General features: G+C 40.6%; 1 protein-coding gene across 3 annotated transcripts in view; it reads right to left on the bottom strand.

Annotated features, from left to right (window-relative positions):
* The window catches only part of cdk14 (cyclin dependent kinase 14), a 158,908-nt gene that overhangs the window by 65,890 nt on the left and 74,059 nt on the right, over positions 1–18,959 (bottom strand). For all 3 annotated transcript variants that reach the window (XM_077221663.1, XM_077221665.1, XM_077221664.1), the window contains one exon: positions 949–1,072. In XM_077221663.1, the coding sequence (XP_077077778.1) occupies positions 949–1,072 (124 nt within the window). The remainder of the gene's footprint in view (positions 1–948; positions 1,073–18,959) is intronic.

The following is an 18,959-nucleotide window of genomic DNA, read 5'->3' as shown; positions in this document are numbered from 1 at the left end:
CAAATACCAGTTGTTGTTGTACATTATCTGAGGTACTGTGAATGCAGTCTGAACATAAACTGTCAAGACACAATGAAAAGATAGATATGCACCTATTATGTAAATGGCGTATTATCCAGGAAGAGCAGAAAGACCGCAACAACATGTTCAATAACAGAAGAAAGACGTTTAATTACACTACCGTATGAATTACGTGCACGTCTTCATTATTTGAACTTGATTGTTACTGTATTTTTCTTCTTGCATTGTATTTAAATCTGACATCAATAATGGTTTAGATGAAATGCCATTTTCTCGTATTGAAAAACCAAATGAAAACATGAAAGATATTTTTGTGCAAATACACAAATATCCAGATATATAAAAAATCTGAGATATAACTTTCAAATTTCAACCATAAATTATCTGAAATGTGGTTAAAAACGACAAACGATAGACATTTGTGGTTCACAGGACAATGGATCTCCTTCACATAAATACATTTCAATATGATTTATTTATTACTTTATTTGTTTTATTTAAATTAAATATAAATTGTTTATCAGTTTAAAACTATCTCTGACAGAAATATTGATATACAGGACTAATATTACAAATAATGAACAAATAAACAAAATATTAAAATATTATTACTGGGTTATTTATTTATTACATATTAATATTTATTTTATTATCAAATTAAATATAATTAGTTTTTTCTGAAATACATTTTTATATTTAATATCAATACACAAACAAATAAATACATAGTCTTATTTATTAAATAAAATTTTATATACATATTCACACAATCGTATAGGGGCTTTTTTGCCCTGATAACTTAAATTTTAGGGTATTTCTAACTGCATTCTACAGGCTTCATCACACAGTGAGTTGTTGCCCTGCTTTATATTCGTCACCAATCAACTGTATGAAATGTCAAATGTTGTACAGCGGGACATTTCTTACCAAAGTCGGCCAGTTTGAGCTCGCCTGTGTCGCTGATGAGCAGGTTCTGTGGTTTCAGGTCTCGGTGAAGGATGTAGCGCTGATGGATGTAAGACAGACCCCTCAATAACTGGAACAGGAACAGCTGCGCAAATAAATCAGTTCATGTGTAAGCATCACAAACCATCTTCACATATTTTCATCTATGACACCAGCGAATCATTATATCATTTAAAACCCAAATCACCAGGATCCATCACATCACATGTGTCAATTAAAGTAAACAGGATCCTGTAAATGTGACACACCACTTCTCCATCTAAAGATGTTATTTGTTCCCATCTTCCTCATATACAGCAATCCCCATCGATATTGTGCTTTTATATCATTTTATTTTATTCAGCAGCATCAATGCAGGATCTATCAGCTTGCTGATGTGGAGTATTGATGAAGACCAGTGAACCACCTTAAATCAATCTACAAAAGAAAGTGAACAGTCGATACATGAAACACATCTGAACCAAACACAACCACGGCCTTCACTCGTAAAGCCTCACATCAATCTGAAAAGAGCAAGAGTGAACTGTTTTCTGCCTTGAAGAGATTCAAATGCCTCTCCGCTAAACAAAACTATCAAAGTCTCGGACAATTAGGCGAAGCACGGGAGTGCGGGGTCCAATCAGAGAAGAGTTTATCTGGAGACATCGGGGTCAGAATGAGGCTTCATGTTTACTCATGCGGAGCGAAACACATTTCTGAAGACGCTCCTGCTCATTAAGAGTCTGCAGAGAACAGGTTTAATGATACAGTTATTCTCCAGCATCTCCAGTAACGCGTCAAACGGCCATCAAGGGAGCGTTTAACTGCTCACTTTAATAGAAACATCCCACAATCACATTAACATTATATTCCAAACAGATTGATCTACAGGAGTGAGGAAAGACTTGTAAACAAGCGGAAAAAAATTGCAAATACAGAATCTTTGGTATACAACATTGATAAACAAAACATACAAATATATATATAGACAGACAGACAGACAGACAGACAGACAAAGAGACAGACAGACAAAGAGACAGACAGAAAATGAGACAGACAGACTTAGAGACAGACAGACTTAGAGACAGACAGACTTAGAGACAGACAGACAGACAGACAGACAGACAAAGAGACAGACAGACAAAGAGACAGACAGACAAACAGACAGACAGACAAACAGACAGATAGACAGACAAAGAGACAGACAGACAGACAGACAGACAGACAGACAGACAAAGAGACAGACAGACAGACAGACAGACAGACAGACAAACAGACAGACAGACAAACAGACAGACAGACAAACAGACAGATAGACAGACAAAGAGACAGACAGACAGACAGACAGACAAACAGACAGACAGACAAACAGTCAGATAGACAAAATGACAGACAGACAAAGAGACAGACAGACAAAGATACAGACAGACAGACAGACAGACAAACAGACAGACAGACAAACAGTCAGATAGACAAAATGACAGATAGACAGACAGACAAACAGACAGACAGACAAACAGACAGACAGACAAAGAGACAGACAGACAGACAGACAAACAGACAGACAGACAGACAGACAGACAGACAGACAGACAAAGAGACAGACAGACAAACAGACAGACAGACAGACAGACAAGACAAAGAGACAGACAGACAAAGAGACAGACAGCCAGACAAACAGACAGACAGACAGACAGACAGACAGACAGACAGACAGACAAACAGAGACAGACAAAGAGACAGACAGCCAGACAGAGACATACAAAGAGACAGACAGAGAGACAGACAGACAGACAGACAGACAGACAAACAGACAGACAGACAAACAGACAGATAGACAGACAGAGACAGACAAAGAGACAGAAAGACAGACAGACAGACAGACAGACAAAGAGACAGACAGACAGACAAAGAGACAGACAGACAGACAGACAAAGAGACAGACAGACAGACTAGGGCTGGGCGATATGGCCAAAAAATCATATCTCGGTATTTTTTGGTTAAATGGCGATATACGATATACATCTCGGTACTTTCTACGTTTTTCTATTTGGATAAAGAAAATGTATTTATTTAAAAAAAAAAAAATATTTCACATCCTGCTCAATGCTATCCAAACAATGTTGATATTGAAGGATATGGAAACAAATAGGGAATGTAATGTATGCTATGCAATATATTATGTGCAAAAAGGTGGTTAAAATCACATTACATTCTAACTTTATAACATTACAAACTAAAAACAAAAATAATGCTTTTGTTTTTAAAAATGACTAAAGGCTAAACTAAAAATGAAAATAAAAACAAAAGCACAAATTAATTATATTAGCCTGCATTTGATTACCCCATTATAATGGTCACTTTCATAAAAATATACTTCTAGGTTTAAAATTCCACATATGGCACATTTATTGTCTCCAACAACAAATATTTTAGTAATATGTATTTTAGTCAGAATTATTGCGCTACTGTTCTATTGTGCTCGTCTGTTTGACGCGGCGGCGGCGCTCATTCACGGAAGCTAGAATTTTAGCGGAGATTCATTTGCAGAAGCTCGTCCTCTCCTGACAGTGAAATGGACATATTTGTTTGATTTGTTTGAACATTTACAGATGGTGAATATACCTGTGAAATGTAAGTTAAGCACTGAGGAAAGCACCACATCTCAAACGCATTAAACAGCGCCAGTATTTATCTTTCAGTCACTAACAGTAGGCTATCTGTCCGAGCCTCTGACAGGGCAAGCTGCTTTAAACTTGTTAACTATCCTACCAGTTATTTTGAAGCGCTTAATAAGCTTGTGTCATGTTTAGGACAAATTGTACTTTTCTTTCACTGCAGCAGCTCACACTGAGTACTCCACTATTTTTCAGTTGTGTTCGTATCAAACTACTGTATCGATATAACGTTATTGCCTCATTCCATATCGTGGGGGGGAAAAAATATCGATATATTGTACAAACTCGATATACCGCCCAGCCCTAAGACAGACAGACAAACAGACAGACAGACAAACAGACAAACAGACAGACAGACAGACAGACAGACAGACAAACAGACAAAGAGACAGACAGACAGTCAGAGACAGACAAAGAGACAGACAGACAGACAGACAGACAGACAGACAGATAGACAGACAAAGAGACAGACAGACAGACAAACAGACAAAGAGACAGACAGACAGACAGACAGACAAACAGACAAAGAGACAGATAGACAGACAGAGACGGACAAAGAGACAGAAAGACAGACAGACAGACAGACAGAGAGACAGACAGATATAAGTTGACATAGCAAATAGTCTAACATGCAATATGACCAAATCCATAAAACCTGACTAAGAGCCTTATTGAGGCTATACGGTACACAGCACTGGACTACAGGACAGAGAGGCTAAGAGTTGACAGACCGCGCATCCTTAAAATAATAATAATAATGAGAGAGAGAGAGAGAGAGAGAGACGGGCTCCAGTCAGATATACAGGATGAGAGAGAGACACCTGGAATAATCTGCAGTACAGAGATAAAGTGAAGGAAGCTGAAGAAACACAACAGGACAAAAAGGAGGGTCAGCTTTGAGCTGTGAAGAGCAGGAACGCCGAGGGCCTAATCTGCAGAATGAAAACATGATCAATACACGCCAGGAATATCGACAATCCTCCGCTAACACAGACAGACCTGAAGGAAAGAGCAGCGCTGGCACTATACAGGGAAAGATCAGGGGTAAAGTTTCATGTGCGTTTAGGGTTCAGTCTTCAGTTTTTTGTCAATAAAATGCTGCATCAGAAGATTAAGATGTTTGTAGCCAAAGATCATAACAAAACCTGAATGTGTGAGGACTATCAATGTAAACAGAGCTTGTTATTTCATGATGGCCTTGAAATAAAGATCCAATCTCAAGGCCGGATCTGATTTAACTGGGAAGCGGAGGGAGACATTGCCTGGAGCTACACCCATGTGATGAGTATTAATACTACATACCATTCGCCATTACAACAGGCATTTCACTTCTAGGAAAATGGTAATTACATTATTGCTGTGAGAACGAGTGTAATTTATCATCTGTACAGCCATATCTCCATATTTGACTGATAATCCATCTTAAGACTTCATCAATAATTCCACATTAACATATGAGCTCATATTGGTTTTTGATTATGATCCTCAACTATCTCACGTATCACTAGAACTAATTACTTTACTACAGTAAGTGATCAGATGCACAGCTTTCACGTCCTGAGTGATAAAATGGCAACAATAACAATAAAAATGTTTTTAAAATACATGTATATAAATATATTTATTTAATTACTATAATAAAAATATGATTGTACTGTAAAAACATCATAAAATATTTACCAATAATAGTTGTCAAAATATTTGTATTTTAATTATATAAGAAATAATAATAATATTGTACTGTAAATCAAATATTTAATAATAATAATAATAATAATATATTTTATTAAATTATAAAAATGAAATCACTAAAATAAAAATAATATTGTACTGTAAAATGAAAAATCGAATAGTTAATAATAACAATATTGTTATTTTTATTATTAAAATGAAATTAAAATTATGGAAAAAAAACTTTTTAATAAATTATTAAAATTAAACAAATGACTATAACAACATACAATATAGATATATACTGTAAAATCAAAAATATAATAAAAATAATTGTTAAAATATTTTATTTTAATTAATACAATTATCTTATATATATAAAAAATTAAATATTGAATAATAATAATAATAATATTTTACAGAACAACATTTCTTTGCTTTCAAAACGTTATTTTGGCAAAAAAAAAATTTTTTTGGCTAAACTCTTAATCCTTTGCTTTCATTGGGCAAGACGCTGCTAGCATCACCAGCTTTTTGTGAAGTTTAGTCACAAATCTTATCAGCGTAATTTCAGGCCAAAATGCAAACCTGTCAGGCAAAATGAGTACAGCCACCACCTAAATGCACCACAGAACACCTTAGCAACAGCATAGCAACAGACTGACGACTGCACTCATAGTTTCATCAGAAGAATTCACAGCAGGTTTGTCAGATATCTGAACATTTAAGCTCTCCTGCAGGTTTCTGCTCTCAAAGTGACGGCACATCATTCCTCTTCCTGTGGCTTTATTTTAGAGACAAAATACAGCCGTATTTTCAGGGTGAATTGATCTCAGAAACTCGCCACTTTCCTGACAACACAGGAAAACAGTTTTTCTCCTTCAAACTAATAGACTTTAAGTGTCCGTCTTATATGAAACAAAAGAAAAGACAAAGATTAATAGTTTCTATTTACTGAACGTCAACGACCCGTTTATTTCTGATACATACTTTATTCTGCAATAATAACGGTGGATAAAATCCAGCTTCAAGGAGAAATTCAGTGAGTGATTTCACTAAAGACTGTCTTAAGTTTGTGCTGGAAGAAGCAGAATGGCTGCTAAATGAACCAGAGAGTCTCTCACATCTGCTGGGGAATCAGAGAGATTTTTAATGTGGCGTATCAATGGACCATCAGCTCCACACCTGCTCTCTCCGTCTCCAGTCGTACACGAGTCTCATATGTAAAGCTCAAAGATCTCACGCCTGTCTGAGAAGAAGCAAAGGGCCAATATTGTGTATATAGTATATTGCCATAATGTTTCGACAGTAAGCACATTTCATGCCTCTCTTTCGTCTCACGAGAGCTGATCGGTGGCTGATTACAAAAACTATGATACTGTGTGTCAAAATAAAAGTCTTGTAGTTTAAATGCAAACAAATGGATCTAATGTCTGTTAATCAGTCTGTCTATCTAGTATGTATCAAATATTACAGCAAGACTGACTTGCTTCGCTAAAAGAAAAAAAAAAAATCATAGTCAGTCACAAGTATTGTGAAATTCACTATAGAAACTTTATCAAATTTGGACACCAGCATCTGAAATCCAACAACAGCAGGTTAGTGCAACAAACCTCACTTAGATCAAATTACTTGATGCATTGCAACATGATCGCCCCGTCTTCCTGAATGTGACGTACGGCAGAACATTTATGAAGGAAGAGAGCTGCTAAAATCAGTATATGGCATCAGACTGATGGACCATTAGTGCAACTGCACAACAATTTATGTCCCTGATTGTGTCATCAAATGCGAGGCCTTGTTTGTTTCGTCAGATGGTTCTTGGGTTGATCGACTAAACAACTGTGATTGCACCATTAAGCTTGAAACCTTCTTGAAAATGCACCCGGTTTCATCCTGCTCCTGCAAATAAACTATCAGGATGTGAATGTTCACAAACACACTGGTGTTGGGATTTTTGGTCCCAGAATTGAATTGAGAAAGTCTTTTAAATTCCACCTTAATTGCGGAATTCAATTTGAATTGCAATTGAAATTGATGTAGCAACATCATTTAAATTTGAATTAATAATAAATAATAATAATTTGTTACATTTATATAGTGCTTTGCTCTGCACTCAAAGCGCTTTACATAGAAGGGGGAATCTCCTCAACCACCACCAATGTGCAGCTCCACCTGGATGATGATGCGACGGCAGCCATATTACGCCAGAACGCACACCACACACCAGCTTACTGGTGGAGAGGAGACAGTGATGAAGCCAATCAGTATATTCCAAAGTAAGGAAGTACAATTAATTTAAATTCATATAAATGTCATTTTTAACCAGAAAAGCAAAGTTTGTCAAGATAATCCTTGAATGCCAGCATGACAAAACCTTGAAAACCTTATTTTAAAAAAAGGTTAAAAAAGCCTTGAATTTTGAAGGATAGATAGAATGATAGAATGATAGATAGAACAATAGAATGATAGAACAATAGAATGATAGATAGATGATAGATTGATAGAAAGAATGATAGGTTGATAGATAGAATGATAGAATGATAATGTTACGGCCCCAACCGCAACACAAGTGAAGACATCACAACACAGCTCATTCTATAGGGGATTTATTACAAAAAGTGATGTCGACAACACGAAGAGAAAATGAACCGGCGTAAGACACAACAAGTGAGCACACAGAACCGTGCCGAACACCACGCCCCCCCAACAGATTTGACCGCTTGAACTTCTTATGCCAAACGTACATGATCCACAGGTGCTGGCCATCAGTCCCTAATAAAGAAAAGACACAAACAAGAACATACTCGCCCCCTAGAGGACAAACAAATCATAACAGAGCAAATGAATTAGAAATACATGCACATCTAACACCTTCATCCCCCCAAAAAGTGAACCTTCACCTTTTTCATTACCTACCAAGTTCACTCCCCTAACCCACCCGTGACAGGGCATCAGCTACGACATTATCCTTACCTCGAACGTGTTTGATATCGAGGTCATATGGTTTTAACGTCAGACTCGAACGCATAAGACGCTGATTAGTGTTGCGCATTGAGTTCAAGAAAAGGAGAGGATTATGATCGCAATACACAACAATAGGATGACAACAAGTCAAATAGACCTCGAAATGACAGATAGCAAGGACTAAAGCTAAAGCCTCCTTCTCAATAGTAGAATAATTCCTTTGGGCAGCAATGAACTTCTTTGAAAAGTAACACACAGGGTGTTCCACCTCATCAGAACCCCTCTGCTGAAGAACAGCTCCCGCACCCACGTCACTCGCATCCACTGCGAGACTATAAGATCTTAAGTGATCCGGTGCCATCAAGACAGGCGCTGAAATCAACAAGGACTTAACATTCTCAAAAGCACTCTGACACAAGTCTGACCAGTAAAACAACGGCTTAGGACTTAGCAAATCGGTAAGGGGTGATACCACAGTTGCAAAATTTCTACAGAACGCTCGATAATAACAGACCATCCCGAGAAAACGTCGCAATTGTTTTCGATCGACAGGTGGTGGAAAATCACAAATTGCGGAAACCTTTGCCACAACTGGGCGAACCTGCCCGCCACCAATCACTTTACCTAAATAAATTAGGGTGGCCTTACCAAATTCACATTTACTTAAATTGACAGTCAGCTTAGCATTTGCCAAACGAAAGAAAACCTCCGTAAGCAAGTTCACATGCTCATTCCAGGAAGAACTGTATAAAACTAGATCGTCTAGATAGGCTTCACAACCAGAAACGCCTACCAAAACAGTGTTCACTAGTCTCTGGAATGTGCTAGGAGCATTTCGCATTCCGAAAGCCATTACCCGATACTTAAGGAACGCATCAGGAGTTACAAAAGCTGAAATCTCCTTAGCACGTTCCGTTAAAGGTACCTGCCAGTATCCTTTTAATAAGTCCAGTTTTGAGACATATGTAGCTGAACCTACTCGATCTACACAGTCATCCACTCTTGGCAATGGATAACAATCAGCCTTAGTAACAGCATTTACTCGCCGATAGTCAGTGCAGAATCGATAGCTACCATCAGACTTCCCCACCAACAAACACGGGGAACTCCAGGGGCTGATACTAGGCTCTGCAATTCGATTCTTTAGCATATACTGAACCTCCTTGTTCAAAAGAGATCTTTTTATCGGATTCACACGATATGGACTGTGTTTTATGGGTCGAGTGTTAAGTCCCACATCTATATCGTGCTCTATAACACACGCTTGACTAGGGATGTCACTAAACATTATCGGGAAGTCCTTCACTAATCCCAAGATGTCAGTCTGTTGCATTGCAGATAAGTGTGATAGCTGACTAGGCAAAGTTAATAGCACTTCTGAATTTCTCAACCGTCCTTCAACCACACATCTAGAAGGTCCCACCTCTTCATACAACTGTTCCTGTGCAGCCAAGCAAAGAGCAGTAGTCATGTCAAGTGGTGTTATGCTGGAAGAAACACATTTCACAGGCTTCTCAATACTCAACTCCCTCTCATGATAGGCCTTTATCATATTAATATGATAAACTTTGGAAGTTTTACGGCGATCTGGGACATGAATAACATAATCACGGTCAGAAAGTTTCTTTTCCACTACATAAGGACCACTATACCTGGCTTGCAGCAACCCTCCCAACACAGGTAACAAAACCAATACTTTGTCACCCGGACTAAAACTTCTTTCTTTAGCTTTCTTATCATACCAGACCTTCATTTTACCCAGCATTTTCTCAAGATTTTGTTTAGCCAATTCACGGACTCTATGAAGACGGGTACGAAAATCAGTAACATACTCAGGAAGGGATTTACATTTTTGATCGGAGAGCCAATTTTCTTTCAACACTGTCAAAGGTCCACGCGGAGTATGGCCAAAGACCAGTTCAGCGGGACTAAACTCGAGTGATTCCTGCACTACCAAGCGTGAAGCAAAAAGTAGCCACGGAATCCCCTCCTCCCAATCCCGTTCTAGCTCGAAACAATAAGCGCGAAGCATAGATTTCAAGGTCTGGTGAAACCTTTCTAATGCACCCTGACTTTCAGGATGATAAGCAGATGAAAGATTATGCTTAATGTGGAGACGTTTAAGCACTTGCGAAAATATGCGAGATGTAAAATTAGTACCTTGATCGCTCTGGATTACTTTCGGTAAACACGAACAGTGTAAAGGTCTTAACTAGTGCTTTAATAATAATAATAATAATAAATTGAATTTGTATAGCGCTTTTCTCGAACTCAAAGTCGCTTTACAGGGCAGGTGAATAAGCAAGAAAAAAAAAAAAAACAGGCACATATAGGGATGGGAGGGGCGTGGGGCTACGGATAGGCAGAGGTGAAGAGATGGGTCTTGAGGCGGGACTGGAAGATGGTGAGGGACTCAGAGGTGCGGATCTCATGGGGGAGGGAGTTCCAGAGCCTGGGAGCTGCCCTGGAAAAGGCTCTGTCCCCAAAACTGCGGAGCTTGGACTTGTGGATGCAGAGGAGACCGGCTGAGGTGGATCTGAGGGACCGTGAGGGTTGATAGGGGGAGAGGAGGTCAGTGAGGTATGAGGGGGCCAGGTGGTGGATGGCTTTGTAGGTAAGGACCAGGATTTTGTATGTGATCCGGTGGGAAATAGGGAGCCAGTGAAGTTGTTTTAGGACTGGAGTGATGTGGTGCCAGGATTTGGAGCGGGTGATGAGTCGGGCGGCTGCATTCTGGACCAGTTGGAGTCTTTTTATGTAGTTTGAGCTAATACCAAGGAGTAGTGAGTTGCAATAGTCCAGTCGTGAGGAGATGAAGGCGTGAATGAGTCTTTCAGCAGCAGAGGGTGTGAGTGAGGATCTGATTTTGGCGACGTTGCGGAGGTGAAAGAAGGAGGTTTTAATGACATGACAGATGTGAGGTTCAAGGGAGAGGGTTGAATCAAAAACCACGCCGAGGTTGCGGGCCTGGGGGGATGGGGAGACAATGGTGTCGTCAATGGTGAGAGTGATGTTATTTGTTTTGCTGAGAGTGGATTTGGAGCCTATGAGGAGGAATTCTGTTTTATTGCTATTGAGTTTGAGGAAGTTATGTTGCATCCAGGTTTTAATAGCTGACAGACAGGAGTTGATATGGGAGAGGGAAGGATTGTGGGGGGGATTTGGTGCTGAGGTAGATCTGAGTGTCATCGGCATAACAGTGGAAATTCAGTTTGAAGTGACGAAGTATCTGACCAAGGGGGAGGATGTAAATGATGAAGAGGAGGGGGCCGAGTACGGATCCTTGGGGAACGCCTTGGGTGACTGTGGCTGTTGCAGAGGTGTGATTATGAAGAGAGATGAAGTGGGATCTGTTGGAAAGGTAGGAATGGAGCCAGCTGAGTGCAATACCTTCGATACCAAGGTCTTTGAGTCTGGTGAGCAGGATGTTATGGCTCACAGTATCGAAGGCTGCACTCAGGTCGAGAAGAATAAGGATGTTGAGGGAACCAGTGTCAGCGGAGGTGAGGAGGTCATTAAGGACTTTGAGGAGAGCAGTTTCTGTGCTGTGGAGGGGGCGAAAACCAGATTGGAGAGGTTCAAATTGGTTATTGGCATGAAGATGGGTTTGTAATTGTAAAGCGACTATACGTTCCAGGGTTTTAGACAGAAAGGGGAGGGTGGAAATTGGGCGGTAGTTGTTGAGGGAAGAGGGATCCAGACCAGGTTTTTTGAGGATAGGGGTGACAGCGGCAGTTTTTAAAGCAGAGGGAACAGTTCCAAGGGACAATGAGGAATTGAAGAGGTTAGTGAGGTAGGGGCAAAGGACGGGGAGGCAGGACTTCAGTAGTGGAGTAGGGAGGGAGTCAAGTGAGCAGGTAGTCGGTTTGGAAGAGCTGATGAGTTTAGAGATTTCAAGAGTGGTGACCAAATTAAACTGGGAGAGGAGGCAGTGTGGAGAAGGGGGAGAGAGGTCAGGAGGGATGGGGGGAAAAGGGCCCGTGATAGGTGCTGGAGTAGATACTGGAAGGTCGGATGCAGGGGATAGAGATTGATAAATGATATTGATTTTATCAGCGAAAAAGTGAAGGAATGAGTTGCAGAGATCCGGAGTAGAGGTAAGGAAGGTGTTGGTCCGAGGCTTGATGAGGTTGTTCAATGTGGAGAAGAGGGTTCTGGGGTTTAGACAGGGGTTGGTGAGGATGGTGGAGAGGTAGGCAGATTTGGCGGCAATGAGGGCATCTTTGTAGGCAATGAGGTGGAGTTTATAGGCTTCATGGTGGACTGTGAGAGATGATTTTTTTGTCAGGCGTTCAAGTTGGCGTCCAGTTTGTTTCATTTTCCGGAGTGCAGGTGTGTACCAGGGTGACGAGTTGTTAAAAGTGACAGTTTTTGTTTTGAGGGGGGCCAGAGTGTTAAGGGAGGTACACAAAACGGAGTTGAGGTGGTTTGTGAGATCATCAGGTGAGGTGAGGGTTGAGTCCATGTGGAGAGTGGTGGAGAGCAGGTCAGAGAGATGATGGGGATCAATTGATTTAAGGTTGCGGAAGGTGATTTCTCTGAGGAGGCGGGGGCGGGGGGTTGGAGACGGAATGGTGAACCGTATCAGTTTGTGATCAGAGAGGGGAAAGAGGCATGGATGGAGGTTGAGCACTGGTTGGTTAGTGGAGCAGACCAGATCGAGGATGTGTCCTTTTTCATGGGTGGGGAATGTGACATGTTGGGTGAGAGTAAAGTTGTCCAATAAAATTGTGAATTCTGATGACAGCTTGCAGGTGGAGGAGTCTATGTGGATGTTTAGGTCACCGAGTAGTAGCAGACGTGGAGAGAGAGATGAAGCTAGTGTGAGGAGTTCAGTTAAATCAGAGAGGAAGGAGGGATTTGGTTTAGGTGGCCAGTAAATGAGGATAACTGTCATGGAGGAAAGAGCTTTGAAGACGAGATATTCAAATGATGATACTGAAGGGAGGGTGAGTTCAGTGATCCGGAAGTTCTGATTATAAATAACGGCGAGGCCACCTCCACGGCGGGAGGGGCGGGGTTTGCAGATGTAATTGTAGCCAGTGGGGGATGCAAGGTTGAGGGAGAAGAAGTCATTGGGTTGTTGCCAAGTTTCGGTGAGCAGAAGGAAATCCAGCGTGTTGTCAAGGATTAATTCATGGAGGGCAGGGGCTTTATTGTTAAGGGATCGGGTGTTGAGGAGGGCAAAGTTGGCATGGTGAGAGGGTGGTGAGATGGGGGCAGGCTGGAAAGATCTGAGGTTGTCCCGATTAGCAGTGCGAGTGAGGGGGTAATGCAGTTGAGAAGGGACAGTGAGTGGATTTACAAGTGAATGGAGAATAGGTATATGTGAAGTATGAATAGCACTGTAGTCCAGTTCGGATTTTCTGTGCAGCCAGTCGGTGCGCTCAGCTCTATGTGATCCAGCGGAGGAAGCGTTCCGATGACATGGCAGAGGTGCGACAGAGCGTGCAGGTGACCAGATGGATGGAATGGATTGTCCGTGTTGGAAGTAAACAAACTTGCGGCGAAAACTTCTGTGGATGTAACGGGGTCGGCGTAGAAGTCCGAGCTGTTTGATGACTGGGATGCAGGATAGAATTGAGTAGTTGATCAGTTCGACCAGTTGCAGAGTTGAATATTTGAACATGATGCCGAGCGGAGGGACTGAGAGCTCCGTGATAGCAGTTAGTGATGGACTAGAAACACAGAAATGGATGACTGATGTAAGTGCCAAAATGATCCATGGCATGACAGGAGGAGATGAAAGCAATTGGTGGAGGTTGCCTGTGAGAAAGAGGTAGGCAATCGGGTTAGCCGCTATTGCAGCTAGAATTAGAATTAGCAGGCACGCGTTGATGAACGCGGGCAGCCAGCAAGCGGCTAACCGACGAGGCGACAGTCCGGTCGAGGTGCCCAAGCGGCTTCGGGAACCAGCTGTGAGGCTGTCCAGAGGAAGGGTTACAGTGAACATAAACAAAACAGAAACACAAGAAGGAATAGCAGACAGAGAAGCGGCGAACAAACAGCGCCAGCGTCCTCTCACGTCCGCGTCCCTGTGTGTACCGCTTTAGATATCGTTCTCGACGTTATAGTACGTAAAGGGACTGCCTCAGGAAAACGTGTAGTCACGCACATGATGGTCAGCAAGTATTTACAACCAGATTTTGAACGGGGATCAGGCCCAACACAATCAATGATTATGTGTTCAAAAGGTTCAGTCACCACGGGAACCGGAAACAACGGAGCTAGAGGAATAGTTTGATTAGGCTTCCCAACCTATTGACACACATGGCAAGTTTGACAATAGCGGGATACATCTTTCTTCAAACCTGGCCAGTAAAAATTACGCAAAACTCGCTGGTATGTTTTTCTTACACCCAAATGACCAGCCGTACCATCATGAGCCACACTCAATATCATGTCCCGATAAACCACTGGAATCACAATTTGATCAACAACATTCCAGAAATCAGAAGAGTTAGAAGGCACCCACTTTCTCATCAATGTCCCATCTTTGAGAAAGTAACCTTGGGTTGCATTCCCACTCATCTGCTCTGTATGAACCAACTCAAACAATGACACATGAGTAGGATCTGACCTTTGAGTGGCAATTAGTTTATCAAAAGACAAAGACAAATCACTAGAATAGTCAAAAACTTCTTTAGCTCTCAGAGGATGTGAATCTAGTTCCTCCTTTGAACCAACAGAAGACAAATTGGTTAAATCAGGACTTTCAAACCATGTATCACATAAATCCACCCCCTCCGAGACGTGAACATTATCAGGTTTAACCATAGAGCGTGTAACCGCACATGCCGAAAACACATCAGGGTGCTTTACAGCACACTCATCGGCAGTAGCAGCGAGAGGTGACGTTACAACTTCAGGTGGCACGTTTGAACAACTCCACACACTGCCTCCAGCTAAATCGTTTCCTAGGATGAAAGATACGTCAGGAATTGGCAGAGACAAACGAACACCAACTACCACGTTCCCCGACACCAATTCAGACTTCAGGTTAACACTGTGTAACGGAACTTTTATAACGCCCATTTCGAAACCTCGAACTAGAGCAAAAGTACCAGTATCAGTCTTCTCAGACAATGGTAATACTCCATCCAGAATGAATGATAAAGCAGCCCCAGTATCTCGGAGGATGCTTACTGGCACACACTCATTAGAACTAGGCACGGACACAGTTCCACTATTCAGGAACGGCCCATATCCAGCCTTCTCGGGCTGAATCACGGGGTCAGATGAAAGGACAGACTTTGAATAAAAATCACCTGAAACCAAACCAACAAACTTTGGGCTGGACTTCTTTTTAAGAACGGGACAGTTTGCAATTAAATGTCCAGAAGCTTTACAATAAAAGCAAGCCCTGTCATCAGAAGGACCGATTGTTTTGCTGACACATGACTTTTTAGAACTTAAGACTGACGAAGGAACAGGAGATCGGTCCCATGACTTCTCCTTAAACACTACCTTATGTGTCAGCACAAATTCATCAGCTAACGTAGCAGCGTTGTGCAGTGTCTCAGCCTTTTGTTCATTTAAATACGTAGAAAGAACAGCAGGCAAGCCATTTTTAAAGTCTTCCACCAACATCAGTTGTCGCAACTGTTCTCTGCTTTCAGCTTTTTTTATATACATGCACATGTAACAGATAGATAGATAGAATGATAGAACAATAGAACAATAGAATAACAGATAGATGATAGATTGATAGATAGATAATAGATATAACAATAGAATGATAGATAGAACAATAGAACACTAGAATGATAGATAGAACACTAGAATGATAGATAGAACACTAGAATGATAGATAGAACAATAATAACAATAGAATGATAGATATAACAACAGACGGATAGACGGATAGACAGATAGACAGATAGATAGATAGATAGATAGATAGATAGATAGATAGATAGATAGATAGATAGATAGATAGATAGATAGATAGATAGATAGATACTGTGTAGATTGATGGGATGGTCAGATTGTAACACAGACGCTGTAGTAAAGCACAAGGACTATAGAACCCTGTCTGAATGCACTTCTCCTGAGGTTGGGCCGGCTGTCATTATCAATTAATTCATTTAAGCATTCTCATTAAACCAGCCTGGCGTGTCGAGCGAATCAATGCTACAACTCCAGCGTAACGAGGACTCTGAAAATATCCTGTTATTTCTGGAGCGAGAGCAGCATATGCGCAGGAGGTCTGCTTGGACGGCAGCCCAGAATCGGGTCTGGTGTGGGACGTCATCTCTTTGCCGCTTGACCAGTAATTACATTAGCAGCTAGCGCCCTGAGCGCTCCCTTTCAAATGCTAATTCCCTCCAACCTGCAGCAGAGAGTCTAATGGCTTTTATTAGCGTGATTGGTGCACGCAGATCTGAGCTAATGAATCAGCTGAGCTAATGGGCGGTATTAAAACTGTAGCCCTTGTGTGGCGTGTTTGCTCGTGACTGTGGGAGCTAATCGCCACTTACTGCCATTTTGGAGTTGATGCTTGAGGAGGCGGTTTGAAGACGAATGCTCCAGAAAACATTAAGACACTAAGGACATGCTTTTGTGTTAAAAACAGACAGATGAAGTACAAGAGAACAGAACAGAAGATGCATTTAAAGATGTGTTAACTACCACACATGCTTATCTTGCCCCTACACTACAAAAATCCTATTTAAATTCGTACAATCGTCTTGTTTTCCAGTTAAAATATCTCAAAATCCTCAAAACAAGTTAAATTTACTTGTGAAGCATCGCTGAATTAGATATTAAGACATGTTTTCATAGATTGTGTCTTTATTACATGTGTATTTTGTTTTACACGTGTTAAAAATACATGATCCGACAAAATACACTTATATCCAAGATAAAAAAGAATGAAAGTTTTGAACTGGAAATGAAGCAGTCAGTCAAGTTTACATTATTTAGTAAACTGATTTCCACTTTAATATCTTATGCAGTGTTGCATTACAAGTACATTTATATTGTTTCAAATATGTGTGTGTGTGTGTGTGTGTGTGTGTGTGTGTGTGTGTGTGTGTGTGTGTGTGTGTGTGTGTGTGTGTGTGTGTGTGTGTGCGTGTGTGTGTGTGTGTGTGCGCATACATACACACACACACACACCCATATATATATATATATATACACAGTATATGGTAGATTCATCTAAAGGTCCAATGTTTTAGACATACATTTATTGGACTCCAAAAGTTGAACCATTTCAAATCGTTCTCAGTGAACACAGATAATGTCTTTAAAAAACTTTGTTAATTGCTCAATATCCTGAAAATAGTATGATGACTAATAGAAAGTATAAATGCTACTTTTGTAACTTTTTTTGGTGAACTATTTGGCAAAAGTAGCACAAGCAGCAGTACAAGCTCTTCTAAACCAAGTTCTCCAAGTGTTCAGTGGAGGACGCGTAACTGCTCTAAATGCATGAGAAATAAGACATTATATTTCCCATAAAATGATTCTCCGAATCTCACTGATCTGGACCTCACTGTCCTTATACATCCAATTTAACCAGAGGAATCCTGGTGATATCGGCTCTGTTCTTTAAACCGGTGTAACTTGCAGCCTGTCAGGGAACGAGTGCTCAATAACACGCTATTGTGAACTGATGTGCCAAAATTACAGCCGTCTAGAAAAGGATCTCTGTGCAAACACTGAACGAAGGGAAACATCTCGGCTCTGACTTCAGGCAGTTCCTGTTTAAGGTGAGCTGCTCTCATTCCCTCTCTGTCAGCTTGTCATTTATCATGAATTCTCTATTGGTTTGAATTTCAATGAGGGAGCGAACGGGATAAATACTTTATTTATGTAAATCCACAGTGACAAAAACCTGATGAATTACATAAGCAACACCCGCTTCCCCGCCAGCCTTCTGCTCCATGGCCTCATTCGCTCCATCATGTCTTACTTTCACTCTGACACACCATAATTTAGTCTCATTTCACAGCAACTTTCTACAAAATCATTGCAAGCATTGTCATGAATTAACTTTTTTATTGATTTCAAGGAGAATTTTTATCATATAAAAACTGTGTTGTCCATTTATGTCAAATAAATGAAGTAAATACCACAGTCATTTACGACTAAAATAAAATACGACCACTTATAAATGCATGTGTCAATGGAGATTGAAGCTCTTGGCCTGCAAATTGGTGTTGTTTCAACATCCACCAGCAGGAGCAAAATGCCTCTGTATATCAACTTTGGTGATGCAAAATGAACATTTACAGTGACATTTTCTTGTTGCATAAAGAAACGCAAAGGATTCTTTCAGCATTTCCATAAATGCATTTCTCCAGCTTAACTAGCATACAGTACTAGAAGGAAGCATTTGCACATAAAGCATTTTGCTGTAAACGTCAGAGAATCAATGAGTTCTGTCTCCGCTAGTTCTTTAGCATCGGCTTGGTGTGTCACAGCCTTAAGTCGCAGCACATTTCAGGTGAGAAAAAAACATATTATATTCCGGAAAATATGGTATACTGTATTAAAAGTGCAGATTAAACTGGGTTATGAGATAATATTTTAACATTCCAAAAATGACAAACCTCAGCTTTGTCAAGTCTTTTCTCCCAGGTCTTTTCTTCCTTCTGAACTCTAAGAAAACATTCTGAAGTCGAAAACACACTGCACTTTCTCTGCGAGTGTGTGGTCTTACTGCTCAAT

The sequence above is a fragment of the Siphateles boraxobius genome, unplaced genomic scaffold, assembly GCF_051911475.1.
Source record: "Siphateles boraxobius isolate OS27281-9 unplaced genomic scaffold, OSU_SipBor_1 84, whole genome shotgun sequence".
NCBI classification, from domain to species: Eukaryota; Metazoa; Chordata; class Actinopteri; order Cypriniformes; family Leuciscidae; genus Siphateles; species Siphateles boraxobius.
Note: the sequence above shows the minus strand (reverse complement) of the source record. Positions and strands in the feature narration are given on the sequence as shown.